Genomic DNA, 27056 nt, shown 5'->3' with positions numbered 1-27056 from the left:
CCGGGGAGATGTGTGCCTTATTGCCTCCAGTCCAAAGCTCCCCAGGGGAAGGGCAGATGCTGCGATGTGATGGATGGGGGGAAGTGCCAGATTTTTAAAGTCTCTCTCTGGAAGGAACCCAGATGTAGGGTCCTGACAGATCCTCGATAATTCCTTTGACTTTATGATAGACTTCTTCAAAGCTTTCTCCCTCAACCACGGCTGGAGAAGAGAGCGTCAACCGGGGAGGAACAAGAGAGAAGATGTAGTCAGCACTAACACACACAGCCACCTGCCGCCGCTACACACAGCCGCCTGCCGCCGCCTGCCACCACTACACACAGACGCCTTCTGCCACCACACACAGCCGCCTTCTGCCACCACACACAGCCGTCTGCCCCCACTACAGACAGCCGTCTGCCACCACTACACACAGATGCCTTCTGCCACCACACACAGCCGCCTGCCGCCGCTACACACAGCCGTCTGCCACCACTACATACAGCCGCCTGCCGCCGCTACACACAGCCGCCTGCCGCCGCTACACACAGCCGTCTGCCCCCACTGCACACAGCCGTCTTCCACCACTACACACAGCCGTCTGCCACCACTACACACAGACGCCTTCTGCCGCTACACACAGACGCCGTCTGCCGCCGCTACACACAGCCACCTGCCACGACACACAGCCGCCTGCCGCCGCTACACACAGCCGCCTGCCCCCACTACACACAGCCGTCTGCCGCCACCACACATAGCCGCCTGCCGCCACTACACACAGATGCCTTCTGCCACCACACACAGCCGTCTGCCACCACTACACACTGTGCCGCTGCTACACACAGCTGCCTTCTGCCACCACACACTGCCGCCTGCCTCCGCTACGCACAGCCGCCTGCCGCCACTACACACTCTGCCGTCTGCCGCCGTACACACACTGCCGCCTGCCCCCGTACACACAACTGTCGCTATACACAGAGCCATCACTCACCTGAGAAGCACTCTGTAAAGTCCTGCTCCAGTTTGGTCGCTCTCTCGTACGTTTTTCTGGCCTGCTCCTCCGTCAGACGCTTATTAATTTCTCTGTGGGAAGAAATGTAAACGTTCAGCATCGTTTAGAGACCAGCAGTGAACATGCGCGTCCACTAATTACGTCCCCACGGATCTGCCGCCCTGAACCGACTACACCCCCCGCTACCCAGTATCTGCATCCAACGGGCATCGTCCAAACCCAGAGACTACATGCGGGGGCAGCATCGGCAGAGACGCCGAGAACCGCACCGAGGGGGGAGATGGAGGAGACCCCGCGTTGGCTGCAGGGAAAATATGGCCGTAAGAGATAGGAAAAAACACAGACGGGGCCAGTGGACGGGAGAGACACGCGGGGGGGCGGCGAGACAAAGTGATAGCCGTGGCTGAACATACTCACAGGATATTTTCCAGAGACTTGGGACGTATAAAAATGGCGATAGGCTGCAACTGCGCAGCTTGTAAGCGTCTCACGGCGTTGGCAGAGACGTCGAGGATACAATGCTTGCCCTGGACAGAGAGACCGCAGGAAAGAGAGACATGACACAGCAGGCCTGGGATAGACAGCGTTAATGCCGACTGTCCGACGAGAGCTAAAACGTCTGCGTCCCCAGCAGAGCAAGGGTTAACAGAGACACTCTTCTGGGCTCTGGCAGCAGAAGTGTTAATACAACATTGAGTAGCGTCCCTGGGGGTCTAGAGGCAAAGATTTGGCGCCACCCAGCAGAAGTGGCATAATGCATATGGCTCCTGAATGTGATTAAGGGTCCGAGTCGTTACATGATGCGCGACGAGGCTCACCTGTTCGGCCACTTCTCTCACGCTCTGCACGCTCGTCCCGTATAAATGTCCGTTGTATTGTCCGGCTTCGATGAATTTATGGGCTTGGATGTCCTTCTCCATCTTCTCCCTGGACGACACGAAGTGATAATCCCTCCCGTCCACCTCGTAGTCGCGCTTGGGTCGGGTCGTATCTGTGGGGCGAGCCCAAAAACATCATCCTGAAACCCGGCAAATTCACCACCAATGTAACCCCCCCTGCCGGTATCGAGGGCCGAGATGGAGGACCACCGGGCATCTGGTCCAAATAGCCGGCAGCTCTCCCCAGCCGTCGGAGTTCCATCTGCCGGACCGCCTCTCACCGCCGGACTGCCTCTCGCTGCCGAACCGTCTCCCACTGGCCCCTTGCCCTCCCCACGAAGAGCGCTCTCGCCCGCGGGTCACTCGGATTGTTGAGAAGATCGGACCCCCGATTATCCAGCGAAGCCCCCCGTCCCCCCACAATCTTTCTGGACGCTCGGGATTGGGCTACATTTGGGGGTTTCTACTCACGGGGTACACAGGAGCCAAACTTGTCGGGAAACTCAGAGAGAAGATCATCGTTAACCCTGTCCTTCCCAGGGCCGAGGATTATGATTGGCCGAGCATAGTGCACTAAAAGCAGAAAAGAGAGGATGATTACGAGACGGCAGCGATGATAACGTCCCGAAAGATTCCAGAATTACCCCCAGCAAGGGCAACAAAGCCACAGAGACCCCGGGGAGCAAAGTAACAGGGGCTATTGATGCAAAAGACATTATAGATAAAGAGACAGACATGGAGAGAGACAGAAAGACATAGAGAGTTAGAGAGACAGACATAGAAAGAGACATAGAGAGAGAGAGAGAGAGTTAGACAGACAGACAGAGAGTTAGAGAAATAGACATAGAGAGAGAGACAGACATGAAGAGAAAATTAGAGAGATAGACAAGGCAAGAGAGACAGCCTTGAAGAGAGACATAGAGAGAGAGAGTTGGAGAGACAGACATAGAGAGAAACAGACATGGAGAGAGAGTTGGAGAGGCAGATATGGAAAGAGAGACAGACAGCGGGATGGATAGACAGACAGAACCTTAGGCAGATATACAGACAGTCACCTTCCATATGCACAACAGTCTCGTAGCTCAGAACTGTCTCTTCCCGACCTGTAAAAAATAAAAGCTGACATCAAAAATGTGAATTATGGATCCCGGGGACGACCTGAAATAATCAAATTATTATAAAACCTTTTATTCCTTTCTTTAATCCGTTCATTCACATAACTAAAACACCCTGACCCTGTATAACGTATAGATAAATCCGTGACCGGCCCCCTGTATAAAGTATAGATAAATCAGTGACCGTCCCCTGTATAATGTATAGATAAATCAGTGACCGGCCCCTGTATAATGTATAGATAAATCAGTGACCGGCCCCTGTATAATGTATAGATAAATCAATGACCGGCCCTGTATAATGTATAGATAAATCAGTGAGCCGGCCCCTGTATAATGTATAGATAAATCAGTGACGGCCCCTGTATAATGTATAGATAAATCAGTGACGGCCCCTGTATAATGTATAGATAAATCAGTGACCGGCCTCTGTATAATGTATAGATAAATCAGTGAGATTCCCTGTATAATGTATAGATAAATCAGTGACTGGCCACCTGTATAATGTATAGATAAATCAGTGACGGCCCCTGTATAATGTATAGATAAATCAGTGACCGGCCCCCTGTATAATGTATAGATAAATCAGTGACCGGCCCCTGTATAATGTATAGATAAATCAGTGACCGTCCCCTGTATAATGTATAGATAAATCAGTGACCGGCCCCTGTATAATGTATAGATAAATCAGTGACCGGCCCCTGTATAATGTATAGATAAATCAATGACCGGCCCTGTATAATGTATAGATAAATCAGTGAGCCGGCCCCTGTATAATGTATAGATAAATCAGTGACGGCCCCTGTATAATGTATAGATAAATCAGTGACGGCCCCTGTATAATGTATAGATAAATCAGTGACCGGCCTCTGTATAATGTATAGATAAATCAGTGAGATTCCCTGTATAATGTATAGATAAATCAGTGACTGGCCACCTGTATAATGTATAGATAAATCAGTGACGGCCCCTGTATAATGTATAGATAAATCAGTGACCGGCCCCCTGTATAATGTATAGATAAATCAGTGACCGGCCCCCTGTATAATGTATAGATAAATCAGTGACTGGCCCCCTGTATAATGTATAGATAAATCAGTGACCGGCCCCTGTATAATGTATAGATAAATCAGTGACTTGCCACCTGTATAATGTATAGATAAATCAGTGACCGGCCCCTGTATAATGTATAGATAAATCAGTGACCGGCCTCTGTATAATGTATAGATAAATCAGTGACCGGCCTCTGTATAATGTATAGATAAATCAGTGAGATTCCATGTATAATGTATAGATAAAGCAGTGACCGGCCCCCTGTATAATGTATAGATAAATCAGTGAGATTCCCTGTATAATGTATAGATAAATCAGTGAGATTCCCTGTATAATGTATAGATAAATCAATGACCGGCCCCCTGTATAATGTAAAGATAAATCAGTGAGATGAGTTAATGCAGGGACATGGCATGGAGTAGGCAGCCAGGACCACTCCTCCCATCTGGATGGCTTCTGATTGGTCACAATACTCAGCGTGCCCAGCTTTCTGGGGTACAACCTGCCTGGGGGGCCAATAAAAGACCTGAAAGCTCTCAGGTATCTCCCCGCCCAGTTCCCCACCTACTACCAAACAATTTAAGGTGTTTTGGGCTTGTCACGCCCATGTACCTGACTAGCCCCACCCACAAATGACATAGCCCTGCCTACATTTGTCATAAGTCCTGTCCGGGCCCTGAAAGCTTCCGAGTATAATATGCCAATCAATCAGCCCAACTGCTCCTTTTAAACGCGGCGGCAGGGGGCCTGCAGCGCACCAACAGCATTTATATTTACATGACCTCATATTATAGTTAGTATAGGAATAGCAGAGACGGCTGCGGGGCAGGATGGAGGGGCAGTGACAGAGCTGTGTGTGTGCGGGGTTAGTATAGGAATAGCAGAGAGGGCTGCGGGGCAGGATGGAGGGGCAGTGACAGAGCTGTGTGTGCGGGGTTAGTATAGGAATAGCAGAGAGGGCTGCGGGGCAGGATGGAGGGGCAGTGACAGAGCTGTGTGTGTGCGGGGTTAGTATAGGAATAGCAGAGAGGGCTGCGGGGCAGGATGGAGGGGCAGTGACAGAGCTGTGTGTGCGGGGTTAGTATAGGAATAGCAGAGAGGGCTGCGGGGCAGGATGGAGGGGCAGTGACAGAGCTGTGTGTGGGGGGGTTAGTATAGGAAAAGCAGAGAGGGCTGCGGTGCAGGATGGAGGGGCAGTGACAGAGCTGTGTGTGTGCGGGGTTAGTATAGGAATAGCAGAGAGGGCTGCGGGGCAGGATGGAGGGGCAGTGACAGAGCTGTGTGTGCGGGGTTAGTATAGGAAAAGCAGAGAGGGCTGCGGGGCAGGATGGAGGGGCAGTGACAGAGCTGTGTGTGGGGGGGGTTAGTATAGGAATAGCAGAGAGGGCTGCGGGGCAGGATGGAGGGGCAGTGACAGAGCTGTGTGTGGGGGGTTAGTATAGGAATAGCAGAGAGGGCTGCGGGGCAGGATGGAGGGGCAGTGACAGAGCTGTGTGTGTGTGCGGGGTTAGTATAGGAATAGCAGAGAGGGGTGCGGGGCAGGATGGAGGGGCAGTGACAGAGCTGTGTGTGTGCGGGGTTAGTATAGGAATAGCAGAGAGGGCTGCGGGGCAGGATGGAGGGGCAGTGACAGAGCTGTGTGTGGGGGGGTTAGTATAGGAATAGCAGAGAGGGCTGCGGGGCAGGATGGAGGGGCAGTGACAGAGCTGTGTGTGTGGGGGGTTAGTATAGGAATACCAGAGAGGGCTGCAGGGCAGGATGGAGGGGCAGTGACAGAGCTGTGTGTGCGGGGTTAGTATAGGAATAGCAGAGAGGGCTGCGGGGCAGGATGGAGGGGCAGTGACAGAGCTGTCTGTGGGGGGGTTAGTATAGGAATAGCAGAGAGGGCTGCGGGGCAGGATGGAGGGGCAGTGACAGAGCTGTGTGTGCGGGGTTAGTATAGGAATAGCAGAGAGGGGTGCGGGGCAGGATGGAGGGGCAGTGACAGAGCTGTGTGTGGGGGGTTAGTATAGGAATAGCAGAGAGGGCTGCGGGGCAGGATGGAGGGGCAGTGACAGAGCTGTGTGTGTGTGCGGGGTTAGTATAGGAATAGCAGAGAGGGGTGCGGGGCAGGATGGAGGGGCAGTGACAGAGCTGTGTGTGTGCGGGGTTAGTATAGGAATAGCAGAGAGGGCTGCGGGGCAGGATGGAGGGGCAGTGACAGAGCTGTGTGTGGGGGGGTTAGTATAGGAATAGCAGAGAGGGCTGCGGGGCAGGATGGAGGGGCAGTGACAGAGCTGTGTGTGTGGGGGGTTAGTATAGGAATAGCAGAGAGGGCTGCAGGGCAGGATGGAGGGGCAGTGACAGAGCTGTGTGTGCGGGGTTAGTATAGGAATAGCAGAGAGGGCTGCGGGGCAGGATGGAGGGGCAGTGACAGAGCTGTCTGTGGGGGGGTTAGTATAGGAATAGCAGAGAGGGCTGCGGGGCAGGATGGAGGGGCAGTGACAGAGCTGTGTGTGCGGGGTTAGTATAGGAATAGCAGAGAGGGGTGCGGGGCAGGATGGAGGGGCAGTGACAGAGCTGTGTGTGGGGGGTTAGTATAGGAATAGCAGAGAGGGCTGCGGGGCAGGATGGAGGGGCAGTGACAGAGCTGTGTGTGGGGGGTTAGTATAGGAATAGCAGAGAGGGCTGCGGGGCAGGATGGAGGGGCAGTGACAGAGCTGTGTGTGGGGGGTTAGTATAGGAATAGCAGAGAGGGCTGCGGGGCAGGATGGAGGGGCAGTGACAGAGCTGCGTGTGCAGGGCTGCGGGGCTGCGGGGCAGGATGGAGATGCAGGAATAGCAGAGGGAGCTGTTGAGCTGTATATTGAAGCAGCAGGCGGGGGAGGGGTGTAGTGGGATATATAATGAATATACATACTCTGAGACCCTGCTGTGCTGCCTCGATCCTACGCAGCAGAGGGAAGAGATAGAAAGTAAGTGAGAGGGAGACAGATGGACAGAGTTTTAGTGAGACAGACAGACAGACAGCGCTGGGGCGAGATCTGGGCTCCATCTCTCCATGATGTGAACCCCAAAATCATTGCATACCTGTCAGATAACATGCATGTTACACCCAGAGGAGCCGTCCGGGCCGGCCCTTGGTGAGTGCCATGTCACAGAGACCCCTGTTTACTGCAGCGGTCTCAGTGCGGAACTGGGGCGGCCGTGACAGGAGAGCCTCGCGCCAGGCAGCAGCCTCATAATATTATTGTGATGTCACAATTACATCAGGGGTCCTAGGAACGCCCCCCAATAGAAGCCCCCGACATGCATATTATCTCAGCCCCGGGACCCCAAAACCTAAAAAACGGCCCCCGATAGCCCCAGACATGCATATTATGAGACCCCAAATCCTAGGAGCGGCCCCCCAGATATCAGGCGACACACTAACATGCTGAAATTCCCATATACACCAAACTAATGAAGCCAAACACCCAGCGACCCTCCTCACCTTTACCTTCAAGCGGGACCACTCCCTCCTCTCTACCCTGCGGAGACAAAGCATAAAGACCAGAGCCATGAGCGGAGCTGGCGACACGTGCAGGGTTATTAACGATCGCCCACCCGCCTCGCTGATACCCCCGAGCCTCCGCTCGCACTCCTAAGTTAAAAAAGCTGTGCAGAGGGTCGAGAAATAAATAAAATCATTTTTTAAACTAAATTAAATCATTACTTTTATATTAAATAAAATCATTTTTTACACTAAATAAAATCATTTTTTACACTAAATAAAATCATTTTTTACTCTAAATTAAAAAAAATTTTTTATATTAAATAAAATCATTTTTTAAATTAAATTAAATATATTTTTTTATATTAAATAAAATCATTTTTTACACTAAATAAAATCATTTTTTGGACTAAATTAAATATTTTTCTTTATATTAAATTAAATATTTTTTTTTTATATTAAATAAAATAATTTTTTAAACTAAATTAAATCATTATTTTTATATTAAATAAAATCATTTTTTATACTAATTTATTATTATTACCCCGAGATGTTTCTTAACAGGAGGCCAAGAATCTAAAAGAAAAAGCTAAAAAAAATACTGTGGTTCCTTTAATAAAATGAAATAATAAAGAAAGATGGAAACGGCTGTTCGGGAACACGAAGGCGGTAAATATTTTGGGGCAAGATCTCACGCATTTGTTTAGGGACCCTCAGAGATGATGTGGGGGACGCAAGGACCTCTTTAATTGGATATCATTTTTTTTTGTTCGTAAATGAACCGCGTCCTTCATTGTTTTTGTTTGAGACGGAGTCTCTCCAGCCACCATGCGCACTTTAACGCACGTGACAGGGGACAGGTCCCATTACGCGGTGGCCCCAGCTATCTTCCGTGGCGGAGGTGGGTTTGGCCGGATCGCGGGGCCACGGGCGAGCGGGGTAGCTATACATTCAGGAAGGGTTACCTTCTCTTGCTGGGGATGAAGCCGATCTCCTCCCCCTCGGGCTGGACGCGCCGGGCCTGCCACCATTCTTCATCGGTCGCGTCAATGACGTGAAGGACGTCCCCAAACTTGAAGCTGAGGGCTTGGCTCAGGAAACCGCAGTCCCGCGTCTTGTCGTAATCAAAAAGCGCTCTGCGTGTGGAGACAAGAGATGGAGGCTGAACAAGCAGCCGCGTACACCACAGAGACAGGAAACGGGAATAAAGGAACCCTCTCCGGGGGACGCTAGTATGGAAGAGGCAGAGAAAGGGACAAAAATACCCATTGCCACACTCATTGTCTATGGACCTTCTTCTCCTAGTCTTATGGATCATCCTCCTTTTCTGTTCTCCACTCGTTGCTCTCTCTTTTGTCAGCTCTTTGGTCCGGCCATCTGTCGGGCCTCTCTTTGCCCCCACCCCTGGCGGTCTCTCGGCTTACCTGATGTAGAAGCCCCTCTTGCTGCCGTTGGTGTTCGGCAGGGATGCGCTCCCAGATCCCAGGCTGCTGTTCATCAGCTGTTCCCGTAGATCGTGGATCTTGGCTTCGAACCTGCTGTACTCTGGAGACATTACGGTGATCTCAGTTCACACTTTTTGGAAAACAACGCGCTGTGCGTCTCACACGAGACATGCAACGATTATGTGAGGCCATTTATGGGAGCTCTTGGGACTTTGTGTCGAGGTTTTTTAGTCTCTGGACACGAGGGCGATGTTTAGCTCCATCCGGGATCCATCTACCCTGGGCCACACACCCTTAACGTCAAATCCACAAAGGAAGCAACGCTACGTACCTTCTGGCTTGTACTGTGCGATGATAGTAACCGTCTGCCCCGCGTTCTTCAGGGCCAGGGCCGCCTGCTCGTGTGTGGCGTTTCTCAGGTCCACCCCGTTGACCTGCGGACGTTGATGAGTTCGTTACCACAGCGTGTTGTTACAGGGTGTGACAGGGCCAGGCTAGCTGGCTCATATGTCATATGAAGTTTAGCCGGGTCACGGAGCACTTTTGTGTCCGGTTCTGTATACTGTGACCCGGTAATATATTATATTGTGTTAATTGTGTAACCGGCCCAGAGACTGATGTGGATTCAGCCCCAGCCTTCAAAGAGACGATCCTATAATCTGGCTGGGGCTCTTAATCAGCCAACACAGCCCTGTCTGCCCAGACGGCACCCGCACTACAGGGGGGATAACACAGGTGGGGGAACCCATTGTATTCTGTAATCCCCTCACCTGATACATCCCCTGTATACTGATGGGATTTGTGATGGGATGTGAGTGATGGGATTGGGGGTTGGGTTCGGTACACATTGCATTGAGATTGTATATAAGTTCTGTGTGTTTGTAATAAAGAGAGTTCTTCTTGGTTTACTGTGAATGGTGGTCTGGATGATCCGTGGATAGCTGAGTGCGATCCGTATGAGGGACTGACTGGTGATTCCTCAGCCCTCAAACAGGGGGACCCAGCCTTGGGTACGGTGACCCTGTAACACAGGGGTGGCGGCGAACGCCATGTCTCGTGTTACTCACAGACATGATCTGGTCTCCTTTCCTCAGGGCTCCGCTCAGATCTGCCGGGCCTCCCGCGAGGATGAACGAGATGAAGATTCCTTCTCCGTCCTCGCCGCCTACGATGTTAAACCCTAACCCGGTGGAGCCGCGGTGTATCACAACCCGGCGGGGCTCCCTGCAATGCGACAAAGCGACATAGCACTCCAACTACAACCCTATATAATAATAACAGGGACTACACAGACCTGGGCCATCCCAGAAATGAAAAAGCCCACCGTCCCGCTCTCCTCAGCCCACCTCACACTCACCTGGGCACCTCCTCCTCTCCCATGAGTTCTTTGGGGATGGGGGAATATCGGTGGGGGGAGGTTGGTGTCATGACTGAGGCGTATTCAGGGCCCAAATAACTTGGGTGGCAGAGGTCACTGTCCATCTGCTGGGAATAGGCTGGGGATAAATCAAAGGGGCAATTAGATTAATCGGTGCACCAAGAGAGAAACCCCAACGCACCCACGGGGAATAGCAAGAGAGGCAGAGAGATACACCGAACATGAGAGAGAGGGAGAACGAGAGAGAAAGGGGGAGGACTCGAGAATGGCACAGAAAGGGATCGAAATAGAAAATAGAGAGAGAATGAGAAAGGGAGAGAGATAGAAAGACAAAGGAGAGAGATAAAGAGATACACAGAGAGAGAGAGAGACAGAATATTTAAGAGAAAAAGGGAGAAAAATAGAGAGAAAGGAAAAGAAAGGGAGAGAAATATAGAGAATGAGAGGGAGGGAGATAAAAAGAGAAAAGGACAGAGATAAATAGATACAGAGAAAGAGAGCGACAACATGAGAGAGAAAAATGGAGAGAAACAGGGAGAATAATAGAGAAATAGAGAGACGCCATGAGAGAGAGAGGGAGAGAAATAAAGGGAAGGGGAGAGAGTGTGAGAGAGAAAAGGAGAGAAATAGAGAGGGAGATAACGAGTAGGAGGAGAGAATGAATAAATGAGAGATAGCGAGTTAGGCTGATAGTTACAGGTGGTAATATCTGGGGGAGCGTAGGAGTCGTTTAGATAAACGTTGGTCGGTTTGGCCACTTTCAGGTAAACAACATCAGATGTATTCTTCAAAGCCGCCACAGCGTCTTCATGCATCACGTCCTCCAAACTGACGTGATTCACCTGCCACGGACGACAAACCAATCAATAAACACAACAAACACGGGTTACATGGAGGAGTCATGTGATTAACAGCAGCGTTATATGGAGTAATACGGGGGGCATATAGAGAGGGCTATCCGGAGTAAGAGGAGGGGTTATATGGTGGGGTGATAGGGTACTAGGAGGGGATATAGGAACGGTTATATGTGTAATAGAAGGGGATATAGAGAGGGTTATATGTGCAATAGAAAGTTATGGGGAGGGTTATATGTGTAATAGGAGGGGATATAGAGAGGGTTATATGTGCAATAGAAAGTTATGGGGAGGGTTATATGTGTAATAGGAGGGGATATAGGGAGGGTTATATGTGTAATAGGAGGGGATATAGGGAGGGTTATATGTGTAATAGGAGGTTATGGGGAGGGTTAGATGTGTAAGAGGAGGGGATATAGGGAGGGTTATATGTGTAATAGGAGGGGATATAGGGAGGGTTATATGTGAAATAGGAAGGGATATAGGGATGGTTATATGTGTAATAGGAGGGGATATAGGGAGGGTTATATGTGTAATAGGAGGGGTTATAGGGAAGGTTATATGTGTAATAGGAGGGGCTATAGGGAGGGTTATATGTGTAAGATGAGGGGATATAGGGAGGGTTATATGTGTAATAGGAGGGGATATAGGGAGGGTTATATGTGTAATAGGAGAGGATATAGGGAGGGTTATATGTGTAATAGGAGGGGATATAGGGAGGCTTATATGTGTAAGAGGAGGGGATATAGGGAGGGTTATATGTGTAATAGGAGGGGATATAGGGAGGGTTATATGTGTAATAGGAAGGGATATAGGGATGGTTATATGTGTAATAGGAGGGGATATAGGGAGGGTTATATGTGTAATAGGAGGGGTTATAGGGAAGGTTATATGTGTAATAGGAGGGGATATAGGGAGGGTTATATGTGTAAGAGGAGGGGATATAGAGAGGGTTATATGTGTAATAGGAGGGGATATAGGAAGGCTTATATGTGTAAGAGGAGGGGATATAGGGAGGATTATATGTGTAATAGGAGGGGATATAGGGAGGGTTATATGTGTAATAGGAAGGGATATAGGGAGGGTTATATGTGTAATAGGAGGGGATATAGGGAGGGTTATATGTGTAATAGGAGGGGATATAGGGAAGGTTATATGTGTAATAGGAGGGGATATAGGGAGGGTTATATGTGTAAGAGGAGGGGATATAGGGAGGGTTATATGTGTAATAGGAGGGGATATAGGGAGGGTTATATGTGTAATAGGAGAGGATATAGGGAGGGTTATATGTGTAATAGGAGGGGATATAGGGAGGCTTATATGTGTAAGAGGAGGGGATATAGGGAGGGTTATATGTGTAATAGGAGGGGATATAGGGAGGGTTATATGTGTAATAGGAGGGGATATAGGGAGGGTTATATGTGTAAGAGGAAGGGATATAGGGAGGGTTATATGTGTAATAGGAGGGGATATAGGGAGGCTTATATGTGTAATAGGAGGGGATATAGGGAGGGTTATATGTGTAATAGGAGGGGATATAGGGAGGGTTATATGTGTAATAGGAGGGGTTATAGGGAGGGTTATATGTGTAATAGGAGGGGATATAGGGAGGGTTATATGTGTAATAGGAGGGGATATAGGGAGGGTTTTATGTGTAATAGGAGGGGATATAGGGAGGGTTATATGTGTAATAGGAAGGGATATAGGGATGGTTATATGTGTAATAGGAGGTTATGGGGAGGGTTATATGTGTAATAGGAGGGGTTATAGGGATGGTTATTGGTGTAATAGGAGGTTAAGAGGAGTGGTTATATGGTGGGGTTATAGGGTACTAGGAGGGGATATAGGGAGGGTTATATGTGTAATAGGAGGGGTTATATGTGTAATAGGAGGGGATATAGGGAGGGTTACATGTGTAATAGGAGGGGATATTGGGAGGGTTATATGTGTAATAGCAGGGGATATAGGGAGGGTTATTTGTGTAATAGGAGGGGATATAGGGCAGGTTATATGTGTAAGAGGAAGGGATACAGGGAGGGTTATATGTGTAATAGGAGGGGATATAGGGAGGCTTATATGTGTAATAGGAGGGGATATAGGGAGGGTTATATGTGTAATAGGAGGGGTTACAGGGAGGGTTATATGTGTAATAGGAGGGGTTATAGGGATGGTTTTATGTGTAATAGGAGGGGTTATAGGGAGGGTTATAAGTGTAATAGGAGGGGATATAGGGAGGGTTATATGTGTAATAGGAAGGGATATAGGGATGGTTATATGTGTAATAGGAGGTTATGGGGAGGGTTATATGTGTAATAGGAGGGGTTATTGGGAGGGTTATATGTGTAATAGGAGGGGATATAGGGAGGGTTATATGTGTAATAGGAGGGGATATAGGGAGGGTTATATGTGTAATAGGAAAGGATATAGGGAGGGTTATATGTGTAATAGGAGGGGTTATGGGGAGGGTTATATGTGTAATAGGAGGGGTTATTGGGAGGGTTATATGTGTAATAGGAGGGGATATAGGGAGGGTTATATGTGTAATAGGAGGGGATATAGGGAGGGTTATATGTGTAATAGGAAGGGATATAGGGAGGGTTATATGTGTAATAGGAGGGGATATAGGGAGGGTTATATGTGTAATAGGAGGGGATATAGAGAGGGTTATATGGAGTAAGAGGAGGGGTTATATGAGAGTTTAAAATTACCGCTAGAATCTTGTCTCCGATCTGAAGGCGCATGTCTTTGTGCGCGGCTCCCCCCTCTATGATCTTGGTAACGTAGATACTGTTATCTCCTGGAATATGCTGATTCCCTACACCCCCTGCAATGCTAAACCCCAGACCTTTGGGAAAGAAAAGAAAGACGGCGATGAGAAAGACGAGGAAAGGAGACAAACGCTGTCACAGGTTTCTACCTGCTGTTTGGGGGCATTTAGTTGTAAAGTAAACCTATTTTACCCCAGGGAAGGTGATACATGAGGGAAAAGGTGGCTGTACTCGCATATTGATGCTTTTATTATTCTGATTTCCTCAACTTCCCCCACTATCACAAAACTTGCCTAAACCAACTTCCGCTAAGAGGGGTATCAAGCTGGAGGAAAGATAAGTCAATGGGGGGGTATCAACCTAGAGGAAAGATAAGTCAATGGGGGGGTATCAACCTAGAGGAAAGATAAGTCAATGGGGGGTATCAACCTAGAGGAAGGATAAGTCAATGGGGGGGTATCAACCTAGAGGAAAGATAAGTCAATGGGGGGTATCAACCTAGAGGAAAGATAAGTCAATGGGGGGTATCAACCTAGAGGAAAGATAAGTCAATGGGGGGGTATCAGCCTAGAGGAAAGATAAGTCAATGGGGGGTATCAACCTAGAGGAAAGATAAGTCAATGGGGGATATCAACCTAGAGGAAAGATGAGTCAATGGGGGTATCAACCTAGAGGAAAGATAAGTCAATGGGGGGGTGTCAACCTAGAGGAAAGATAAGTCAATGGGGGGTATCAACCTAGAGGAAAGATAAGTCAATGGGGGGGTATCAACCTAGAGGAAAGATAAGTCAATGGGGGGTATCAACCTAGAGGAAAGATAAGTCAATGGGGGGTATCAACCTAAAGGAAAGATAAGTCAATGGGGGTATCAACCTAGAGGAAAGATAAGTCAATGGGGGGTATCAACCTAGAGGAAAGGTAAGTCAATGGGGGTTATCAACCTAGAGGAAAGATAAGTCAATGGGGGGTATCAACCTAGAGGAAAGATAAGTCAATGGGGGGGTATCAACCTAGAGGAAAGATAAGTCAATGGGGGGTATCAACCTAGAGGAAAGATAAGTCAATGGGGGGTATCAACCTAGAGGAAAGATAAGTCAATGGGGGGTATCAACCTAGAGGAAAAATAAGTCAATGGGGGGGTTTCAACCTAGAGGAAAGATAAGTCAATGGGGAGGAATCATCCTGCAGTTACTGAAAATCAGGACGTTATGATTGTTGCCCCCATGGTGTACACATAAGGGGTTCGCTTTCTATTGCTCACATGTCATTAGTGAGCATGTGCAGGTGAGATTCAGCATTGATAAATGTAAAGTAATGCATCGGGCAAACAGCCTGTGTCTGCCATCTTTGTTCCCAAACAGCTTCTCAGTGCCATCTTTGTCCATGCTTACACACATACACTTTTACACTCTAACGTACATACAATAATACATACTCCCTCCATTCCTCTCTCCCTTTTTCTCTTTCCCTCACACCCCCTTACCTCAACCGTAGTTTTCCCTGCGGCTGTGAGCAGCCTCGAGTTCAGCTACAGGTGACGAGAGGCACCTGGGCTGTCCCCATGGCTCAGCCTTTTGGCCGGTAATGCAGATAGATTGGTGGAGAATGATCCCCTGGGACCCATGTAGGGGCCCAAGATAGACCCCTGGTGACACCACTATGATGTTCGAGATCCGGGTACAGCCATCCCCGGGGTATCTTCGCCCACAGACAAGCCTCATAACATAGCTGAACCTATTGTGTTATCTGATCCCAATCTACTAGACAACCCCCCTGGCTCCTTATCATACTGCATGTGAGAAACAATAGAATGGCTTAGTCTTAATCACCTAGCAGTTGTAATTAATTTAACCTGAAGGTAATCTGAGAGCAGCTGGAAGGTCTGAGGACGGAGAAACCCAAGGTCCTCTCACCTTTTGGTCCTTTAATGAGTTTGATCTCGATAATTTTCTCCGATGCTGGTTTCCTGCGCATGACATACAGGCGCACAATGGACCCCGCGTCCTTCAGAGCTTCAACGGCCGTACTATGTGTGACTTCTCGCACGTCCACGTCATTCACAAACAGGATACTGTCATTCACCCTGCAAGAGAAGGCGTGTGTGAATCATGGGAATCACATGTAGCCGTGTTGACATCACGTATGGCAGGCAAAGAGGGTCATCACATGGTAGATCTACTAATGAGTGTTTACTGGCGAGACAAAGAAAACATTTTGAAGAGGAGCAGAGATCACGGAACGGGAGATGCAACGTTCTGCAGGGAGAAACGGGCCGCACAGAACAGTAACAGGACCGGTCGGTACCTGAGACGTCCATCCTGGGCAGCCGCCCCACCAGGAATGATCTTGGTGATGAAGATGCTGGGGTCATCACCCACGTGGGGGTTGTCAGTTCCGCCTGCAATACTGAACCCCAGACCTGAGTTACCCTAAAAAGAAAGGAAAGAAGAGAGTCGTAAAAAAAAGGGAGAGAAGGAGAGAAAGACTATAGAAGGGGAAGGAGAGATAAAGAACATCATAGCCAGGACTGGGAATGATCCTGCTGAGGCACTGTACAAACGGCAAACTGCGAGACCGGAGCCCCACAGCAACGGAGGGGGAACCGGCATCACAAAAATCTCGGGCTAATAACAGGGCAGGGGGAGGACGAAAAAGAGGAGGAAAAATGGAAAGTGGAGGTATCTGGGGCGCTTTGGGTCATTGACTATTATTGACTATTATTGCCCCGACTCTCACCCTCTCTAATGTGATCTCCTCGTATTCCATTTCAGCTTCTGTACCGTTAACCTGAAAAAAAAGAAACGAAAACCAATAGAATCACGCTTTACAAACATGTACACACACCCCACAGGGGGAGGAGCACCCCACAGGGGGAGGGGCAGACTCACAGCTCCCTGTGTCACCCTGCAGAGGGAGGGGCAGACTCTACATATACCGGTATATACGGTATTAATACCTCAGTTGTGTCACTTACATAGGCTGGGGCCTCCAACGTATCTGTGTTCACAATCACAGGAGGGGAACTGGCCTAAAAAACATAAAACATTTACATTTTATTACTAATAGTTATAATAATAAATCCTATTCCTATACTAACCCCGCACACAGCTCTGTCACTGCCCCTCCACCCTGCCCCGCAGCCCTCTCTACTATTCCTATACTAACCCCCCCACACACACACAGCTCTGTCACTGCCCCTCCATCCTGCCCCGCAGCCCTCTCTGCTATTCCTATACTAACCCCCCCCGCACACACACAGCTCTGTCACTGCCCCTCCATCCTGCCCCGCAGCCCTCTCTGCTATTCCTATACTAACCCCACACACACAGCTCTGTCACTGCCCCTCCATCCTGCCCCGCAGCCCTCTCCGCTATTCCTATACTAACCCCGCACACACACACAGCTCTGTCACTGCCCCTCCATCCTGCCCCGCAGCCCTCTCTGCTATTCCTATACTAACCCCGCACACACACACAGCTCTGTCACTGCCCCTCCATCCTGCCCCGCAGCCCTCTCTGCTATTCCTATACTAACCCCCCCACACACACACACAGCTCTGTCACTGCCCCTCCATCCTGCCCCGCAGCCCTCTCTGCTATTCCTATACTAACCCCCCACACACACACAGCTCTGTCACTGCCCCTCCATCCTGCCCCGCAGCCCTCTCTGCTATTCCTATACTAACCCCCACACACACACAGCTCTGTCACTGCCCCTCCATCCTGCCCCGCAGCCCTCTCTGCTATTCCTATACTAACCCCGCACACACACAGCTCTGTCACTGCCCCTCCATCCTGCCCCGCAGTCCTCTCTGCTATTCCTATACTAACCCCGCACACACAGCTCTGTCACTGCCCCTCCATCCTGCCCCGCAGCCCTCTCTGCTATTCCTATATTAACCCCGCACACACAGCTCTGTCACTGCCCCTCCATCCTGCCCCGCAGCCCTCTCTGCTATTCCTATACTAACCCCGCACACACAGCTCTGTCACTGCCCCTCCATCCTGCCCCGCAGCCCTCTCTACTATTCCTATACTAACCCCCCACACACAGCTGTGTCACTGCCCCTCCATCCTGCCCCGCAGCCCTCTCTGCTATTCCTATACTAACCCCCCACACACAGCTCTGTCACTGCCCCTCCATCCTGCCCCGCAGCCCTCTCTGCTATTCCTATACTAACCCCGCACACACAGCTCTGTCACTGCCCCTCCATCCTGCCCCGCAGCCCTCTCTGCTATTCCTATACTAACCCCCCACACACAGCTCTGTCACTGCCCCTCCATCCTGCCCCGCAGCCCTCTCTGCTAGTCCTATACTAACCCCGCACACACAGCTCTGTCACTGCCCCTCCATCCTGCCCCGCAGCCCTCTCTGCTATTCCTATACTAACCCCCCCCAGACAGAGCTCTGTCACTGCCCCTCCATCCTGCCCCGCAGCCCTCTCTGCTATTCCTATACTAACCCCCCACACACAGCTCTGTCACTGCCCCTCCATCCTGCCCCGCAGCCCTCTCTGCTATTCCTATACTGACCCCCCACACACAGCTCTGTCACTGCCCCTCCATCCTGCCCCGCAGCCCTCTCTGCTATTCCTATACTAACCCCCCACACACACAGCTCTGTCACTGCCCCTCCATCCTGCCCCGCAGCCCTCTCTGCTATTCCTATACTAACCCCGCACACACAGCTCTGTCACTGCCCCTCCATCCTGCCCCGCAGCCCTCTCTGCTATTCCTATACTAACCCCCACACACAGCTCTGTCACTGCCCCTCCATCCTGCCCCGCAGCCCTCTCTACTATTCCTATACTAACCCCCCACACACAGCTCTGTCACTGCCCCTCCATCCTGCCCCGCAGCCCTCTCTGCTATTCCTATACTAACCCCACACACACAGTTCTGTCACTGCCCCTCCATCCTGCCCCGCAGCCCTCTCTGCTATTCCTATACTAACCCCCCGCACACAGCTCTGTCACTGCCCCTCCATCCTGCCCTGCAGCCCTCTCTGCTATTCCTATACTAACCCCGCACACACAGCTCTGTCACTGCCCCTCCATCCTGCCCCGCAGCCCTCTCTGCTATTCCTATACTAGCCCCCCACACACAGCTCTGTCACTGCCCCTCCATCCTGCCCCGCAGCCCTCTCTACTATTCCTATACTAACCCCCACACACAGCTCTGTCACTGCCCCTCCATCCTGCCCCGCAGCCCTCTCTGTTATTCCTATACTAACCCCCCACAGACAGCTCTGTCACTGCCCCTCCAATCCTGCCCCGCAGCCCTCTCTGCTATTCCTATACTAACCCCGCACACACACAGCTCTGTCACTGCCCCTCCATCCTGCCCCGCAGCCCTCTCTGTTATTCCTGCCGTGACACTCCACACGCGCACTCTTACACCCCGATGCTTCCTGCACAGATTCTGTGACTGGGAAACACTTTTTGGATGCGGGGAAATAAATGGTTAAATATAGCTTTATTTCTCGTAACAAATAACTTTAACCATTTCATTTGTCTCAGCGTTTGGGGTTACTGGGAATACAGAGATTGGGAAAATCATAAGAATAAACAAGCCCCCGACTACTCAGGGGACGGCGGCAAAGGAGGAGGAATGAGGGAATGGCGTGTGAAGGAGTGACGTACATGTGCCGTCACTGAGCCCAGCCAGGCACTTTCATTCATACCCCATATAAATGCGTCATTTTACACCTCCTAACAAAATACACATTAATTTGAGGAGAATTTTGTGCTCAGTCACCCAAAGGGTATGAAGCGTCTCATGAAATATTGCCATATACCTCATTCTATCAAGATATATCCTAATGTATTCAGCATATAGCATTTCCCAACCCCATCACCAGCCTATGCGATAGAACCCATTCTATCACGATATATCCCAACGTATCCAGCATACAGCATTATCCCCCCATTGCCAGCCAATCCGATACAACCCATTCTATTGCGATATATCCCAACGTATCCAGCATACAGCATTACCACCCCATAGCCACCCAATCCTATGTAATCCATTCTATCACAATATATCCCAACAGACTCCAGATACAGCATTACCACCTCTATCACAGCATATGTGATATAACCCATTCTATCAGGATATATCCCAACAGACTCCAGATACAGCATTACCCCCCCCATAACCACCCAATCCTATGTAACCCATTCTATCACGATATATCCCAACAGACTCCAGATACAACATTACCACCTCTATCACAGCATATGTGATATAACCCATTCTATCAGGATATATCCCAACAGACTCCAGATACAGCATTACGCCCCATAACCACCCAGTCCTATGTAACCCATTCTATCACGATATATCCCAACAGACTCCAGATACAGCATTACCACCTCTATCACAGCATATGTGATATAACCCATTCTTTCACGATATATCCCAACAGACTACAGATGCAGCATTACGACCGCCTATCCGATACAATCCATTCTACCACGGTATATACAAACAGAATCCAGATATCACGTTATCCCCCATCACCGGCAAATGCGATACATCCTATTTCATCACAATATATCCCAACGTATTTAGCATACAGCATTACCCCCGTCACCAAACAATCTGACACATTACATCACAGCGTCATTAGAGTGCAACACGTCCTAGTATATCACAATCTCTCCGTATATTTATATTATAACATATTACATGTGCTATATAATATCACAGCAGCACACTATATCCCGACACGGTGGACAGCCCCGGTATCAGCTGCGTGTCACATAATACGGTGCTGTGTCTGCCATACAGCAGCAAGTGGCTGCATATCACAACATCACGCAATATGTCACAATTCATTGCAGTACACAATATGCCGGTGCAAGATCACCCACAGATCTCACACAAACAGACTGACCCTGCGCGATAAATGCTTTAACACAAACACCCGCGGCACACAACATCACGCACAATCATACAAACCCAGCCCGTACATACACACACTGACACAAACCATATCCCACACTCACCAGCTCAGGACCTGCCGCTCACACTCACCCACCAGCTCAGGACCTGCCGCTCACACTCACCCACCAGCTCAGGACCTGCCGCTCACACTCACCCACCAGCTCAGGACCTGCTGCTCACACACAAGCTCAGGACCTGCCGCTCACACTCACCCACCAGCTCCGGATCTGTCGCTCCAATTCATCCACCAACTCAGGATCTGTCGCTCCAATTCATCCACCAACTCAGGATCTGCTGCTCACACTCACCGGCTCATGATCTGATGCCCACACTCACTCTCATTCAAAAGCATAGAGTCTGATGCTCACTCCCATTTGCTGGTCACGATCTGCTGCTCACACTCACTCTCACTCACCGTCTGTCTCTGTTTCTTTGCTTTCCTGACGTTGCTGATAAACCGTCTCCCCATTTTTTTTGCATACCAAACAGAAACAAACATCTCTCCCCCCCTATCCACTGTGAGAGAGAGAGATGGAGAGAGAGGGGGGGTGGGAGGGAGAGGGTCTGATGGACAGAGACAGAGAAAGGATGGGAGGAGAGGGAGGAAGAAAGATGAAGGTGATGGTTTCCCTCAGCCTAGGACGGATCCTGCGTTCCTCACTCTTGCCAAATGTAGAGCAAGAGGGGCGCAAGCACCATCGTGAGATCCCAAGGGCTGCGAGGCAACCTGAGTCTGGGGCATCTATCTGGGAATCTACCCTGGGCTCTGTCAAATAGCGCAGAGGATGCTTACAGATGGGGAAGCCAGGGAGGGAAGGAGGGACTCCAGGATCAGGAGAGAAAGGAGGGAGGGGGAAGATGGAGGGAGTGGAGGAGAAACAAAAAGGAGAAGGGGGAGTAAATGGGAATGAGAGGTGAGGAGCTGGCAGGACCCAGGGACCGGGGGGGGGGGGGGGGAATGGGCAATGGAACAACAGGAGGAAGGAGAACAGGGATCTGGGGGAGAGAGAAGAAATGGGAGATGGTGAGACATGTTGGAAGGGTAGAAAATGAGGCTGATGAGAAATGGGGGGAATGGCGAGAAAATAGAAAGATGAGAAGAGAAATGGGGAAGGATGTTCTACGTTCATTCATTTACAAAGAGACGAGATGAGACAAACCACAAACAACACTCCCCCAAATCCCACCATCTTCCCAGCCTTACGGCATCCATCCTTTGAGACCCCACACACCCCATACAACTTTCGGGGTTCTAGGAATGCAGAGTGACCCCAAACCCCAGGACCTAGAACAGCCTGTATCAGCTCTACCTGCAACTCCTACGCCTAAAATTCCACCGAGTGGACAGGAGGTGGCGCCCTCCACGACATGGCGGAAAATCATTGTCTGAGCAATCGGCCCGATGCACATATAGCAGTCCTGATATTGTTATATCCCTGTATATAAATAATGGGTTATAATGGCAGGATAAGTTATACGGGTTGGAGAGTATATAATATACCGTATTTGCCCCAATATAGGTTGCACTTTTTCTCCCACACTGTAAGTCTTCAAAGTGGGGTGCGGCCCTATATTTTGGGTTTATTCTGGGGGGATGGAAAAGTGGCATTTCTGGGGGGCAGAGTGGCATTTCTGGGGATCATAAAGCATATCTGGGGGGAAGAGGGGCATATCTATAAGAAAAGTGCATTATGAATTAAGGTGGGGGACCTTAAAATGGCTGTTGGTTTTCCAAAGTTTGTATAAAATATATGCTGACTTATACTGCATAATAGATACCAAAAATTTTAAAATACATGTATTCCTGTTTATTAGATAAAAATACTGTTTTTACCATTATTGTTTATTAGTATATTATGAGGAATATACAGGATATAAGGGGTTATAAAGAGGAGATTAGTTATACGGCCGGAGAGTATATAATATATACCATATTTGCTCGATTATAAGACGACTCCCCCAAAATCAAAATATTAATTTAGGAAAAAAACAAAAAGCCTGAATATAAGACTACCCTATAGGAAAAAACGTTTTACTAGTAAATATTAATTAATGTAAACTATTTTTTCATATTTAATAAAAGCTATGATATATATTTTTTATTTCCTTTTCATTTGCCAACCTGCCCCCCCCCCCCCCAGTTATGCCACTCTGCCCCCTTGGTGTGCCTTTTAACCCTCTATATGCCACTCTGCCTCCAGAAATGTCTTCTACCCTCCTATATGCCACTGTGCCCCCATGATATGCCTTTATAACCCCCCTATATGCCCCTCTGCCCCATAATATGCCTTATACCCCTATATGCCACTCTGTTATATACAGGGATATAACAGGTTATAAGGACGGGATTAGTTATACGGCCGGAGAGTATATAATATCTAACATGAGGAATATACAGGGATATAACGGGTTATAAGGACGGGGTTAGTTATACGGGCCGTAGAGTATATAATATATAATATGTGGAATATACAGGATATAACGGGTTATAAGGACGGGATTAGTTATACAGTGGGAGAGTATATAATATATAATATGAGGAACATACAGGATATAACGGGTTATAAGGACTGGATTAGTTATACGGGGGACAGTATATAACATATAATATGAGGAATATACAGGGATATAACGGGTTATAAGGACGGGATTCGTTTATGGGCCCGAGAGTATATAATATATAATATGAGGAATATACAGGATATAACGGGTTATAAGGACGGGATTAGTTATACGGTGGGAGAGTATATAATATATAATATGAGGAATATACAGGGATATAGTGGGTGTTGGAAAAATACTTATGTTATCGAAAATATTATTTGCTTACATATAAGGAAGTAGAAAATGTCATGTCCATGATATATGCACCAGTCCCCCGCCAGCACGCTTCCCTCTATGATATTCTATATATATATATATAGAATAAAAGGTCAAGTCTGGGCCATTTTTAATTATGCAGCTTAATAGGTGTAACCTGCTTGAAAAGTAACCAATCATAATGATGCATGCTATTACAAGTAGATAAGATGCTATATAAACCATGTAATCTAAACATATAATCAGACAATGCTTCGACTTTTTGTGTGTTATGTGCCTTGTCTCGCCTTGTCTTGCGCATGATCTAAATAAGAAAAACTCTTTCTGAAGAGAAATTCGACCATTAATTCGACCAACAGTGGGTTATAAGGATGGGATTAGTTATACGGCGGAGAGTATATAATATATAATATGAGGAATATACAGGATATAACGGGTTATAAGGACGGGATTAGTTATACGGACCGGAGAGTATATAATATATAATATGAGGAATATACAGGATATAACGGGTTATAAGGACGGGATTAGTAATATGGGCGGAGAGTTATATATATATAATATGAGGAATATACAGGGATATAACAGGTTATAAGCACCGGGATTAGTTACACGGGCCGGAGAGTATATAATATATAATATGAGGAATATACAGGATATAACGGGTTATAAGGAGAAGGATTAGTTATACGGGGGAGAGTATATAATATATAATATGAGGAATATACAGGCTATAACAGGTTATAAGGACGGGATTAGTTATACGGGCTGCAGAGTATGACCGCTGTCTTGTGCTCCTTTAGCCTGGGACACACTCTTTCCCCGGTTTCCCAGTAACTCGCCAAGACTCAGTGTAGGGTATAAACCAAAACGAAGACTGATTTATTTCTCACACACAGGACTGGATATATCATGCACAAACACATTAACATAAAACAAGATATTGGGACACAAACCGCCCCCTTAATCTGCCTTCCAGAGACAACAGGGGCAGTAAAGGGATTAACAATACAATAGGGTCCCCAACCTCCACTATCTATTACCGGCCCAAACCAGTTCCATGGATGGCCTGGGTAAATGTCTGTAGTGGTGGAACTGGGGGAGAGGGGACTGATTTATACAACATTAAACTAAAACAATTGCGGTAGGTCTCTCCCTGGTTGCAGATCCTGGCTGTCTGCCGGAGATAATATCCTCAGCAGGTGATGAGATGATACTGCTGGGGGTGAACACAGAAGTCTTTACAAAGTCAGGGCCCTTAGTCAGTAGGGAGGAGGCTGGCTGTCAGGCCTCTCCAGGGCCCCAATGATGGAGGTCTCCGTCACATACAAGATATGATGGGTTATAAGACGGGATTCATTTTACAGCCGGAGAGTATATAATATGAGGAATATACAGGATATAATAGGTTATAAGGACGGGATTAGTTATACGGGCCGGAGAGTATATAATATATAATATGAGGAATATACAGGGATATAACCGGGTTATAAGGACGGGATTAGTTATACGGCCGGAGAGTATATAATATATAATATGAGGAATATACAGGGATATAACGGGTTATAAGGACGGGGTTAGTTATACGGCCGGAGAGTATATAATATATAATATGAGGAATATACAGGGATATAACGGGTAATAAGGATGGGATTAGTTATACGAGCCGGAGATGTATGTTCCTCATATTATATATTATATACTCTCCGCCCCGTATAACTAATCCCATCTTTATAACCTGTTATATTCCCCTGTATATTCCTCATATTATATATTATATACTCTCCGGCCGTATAACTAATCCTGTCCTTATATAACCCGTTATATCCTGTATATTCCTCATATTATATACTCTCCGGCCGTATAACTAATTCCGTCAGTATTATATATCTCCACTGTAACTGACAGCGCTGTGATCAGGAAGCAGGGCTGTGTAGGGTGTAGTTGCGCTTGCGCCGAGAGCCCAGGCTGTTGCTGGTCAGCCTGATTGGGGCAATTTTGGCTGCTGCACACATCACAGGATGTCCTGTTACCGGGGTTGTTTGTGTCATTTTATGCAGCAAATGATTAATGGTTATATACAGGTGAGAAAGTCTCATAAAAAGGTCTTAGGGAGCCCCGCTCCTTCTCACGTCTCCTCTACCCACACTCCCAACGTAGAACTGCCCTGCCAATGCAGAACTGCCCTCCCAATGCAGAACTGCCCTGACTTGGGCCATTTGAAGTTACCTTCATGGGGGAGATGTGTGAGTGAGGACACCGTATCCGTGGACGTTCTCAATCTGGGAAAGGTTCTTCTCCGACACGTGGACCAGTTCTGGAGCTTTCATGGAGTTGGGCAGGTGAGCCGGACTGTGCTCCAGTGGGGGGGAGTCATCGTCCTGGTAACGGTATTTCTGGAATCAGACCATACGGCAATAGGTAATCAATACATGATATATAAAATATATATATATATATAATATGTATACATACATGAATAATATATTTAATTAACCCTTTACCTGCGCCTCTCCACACACACACTACACACTAATACACACAATGCATGTGTTAAGGCATTTGCACACATGGACTGTGACATGTAGTGCTGTCCATTGCACACTTACGCTGACATACATGTACTCTTCCCCCCCACATACCGGCAGATAACACACGATAGCGAGATATCTTCAGGATATCGGCACCTGGATGCAATGCTGGGATATCATAGATGGGGACAGAGGGATTTAGACTACAAAAGGAGGACCACTTAAACAGGGACACTTGGCAGGTATGTAACAGACCGTTTACGTAAGGGACGTATGTGTTTTTAGCTTTGGTACTTTGTTCATTGTTGACTTTCATACTGACTGGCTGCAGTATGAATGGCTGCTGGCCATTATATTTAGAGCGCAGGCATAATGTGTCCCCCATTTAAAGAGCAAACATATGGAAAATGCCACACATGCAATCGCCCCCAAGACATGAAGCCATATCTATTAAACTGTGCTGTGTCCCATCGACACCACAGTGCAAGAGCTCCACCGCCACTAAACCAAAACCATCGCCGCGTCCCTACCAAGCACAAACCAGCCACATAACTCCATCCCTAAAACTATCGCATGAAATGTGGTCACCCTACGTGGAGGTCTCCAATTCACGCTCACTCTGGCTCATGGGGGCCAGTGTTATAGAGCCCAATGTCCAGCACTTCGTCGCGTGCACCTTTCTGATCTACTAGGAAAGAGAGACTTGGCCCTAAAGCGGGCCACAGAGATTTGGGAACTAAAGAACAAAATGGAAGTTGCCGTATTGGTCCAAGAGAGGATGGAATGTTTGGTGGAAGGCAAAACCTT

At 48.3% G+C, this 27056-nt stretch overlaps 1 protein-coding gene across 4 annotated transcripts; it reads right to left on the bottom strand.

The window, feature by feature from the left end:
- Window positions 1–94: 94 nt before the first annotated feature.
- Window positions 95–26111, bottom strand: LOC149271215 (disks large homolog 4-like). 4 transcript variants are annotated; one of them, XM_089507523.1, is made up of 20 exons: window positions 25948–26111; window positions 16926–16979; window positions 16688–16738; window positions 16256–16380; window positions 15865–16034; window positions 13892–14028; window positions 11027–11171; window positions 10309–10447; window positions 10019–10175; window positions 9283–9385; window positions 8931–9051; window positions 8472–8642; window positions 7507–7543; window positions 6934–6961; window positions 2925–2972; window positions 2341–2442; window positions 1810–1982; window positions 1409–1518; window positions 971–1062; window positions 95–201 (listed from the first exon to the last, which is right to left on the bottom strand). In XM_089507523.1, the coding sequence occupies exons 1-20, from the start codon at window positions 25951–25953 to the stop codon at window positions 95–97; spliced, it is 2076 nt and encodes a 691-aa protein (XP_089363649.1). In that variant the 5' UTR covers window positions 25954–26111. The 4 variants fall into 4 exon arrangements, with proteins under 4 accessions (XP_089363649.1, XP_089363650.1, XP_089363651.1 ...); XM_089507524.1 differs by having other exon boundaries at window positions 7513–7543; window positions 25948–26108; XM_089507525.1 differs by having other exon boundaries at window positions 16908–16979; window positions 26031–26108.
- Window positions 26112–27056: the final 945 nt, after the last annotated feature.

The sequence above is a fragment of the Sceloporus occidentalis genome, unplaced genomic scaffold (assembly GCF_023333645.1).
Source record: "Sceloporus occidentalis isolate IW3139 unplaced genomic scaffold, rSceOcc1.0.p SCAF_533, whole genome shotgun sequence".
Classification (NCBI taxonomy): domain Eukaryota; kingdom Metazoa; phylum Chordata; class Lepidosauria; order Squamata; family Phrynosomatidae; genus Sceloporus; species Sceloporus occidentalis.
The sequence above is the reverse complement of the archived record's forward strand: the minus strand, read 5'-3'. Positions and strand labels throughout refer to the sequence as shown.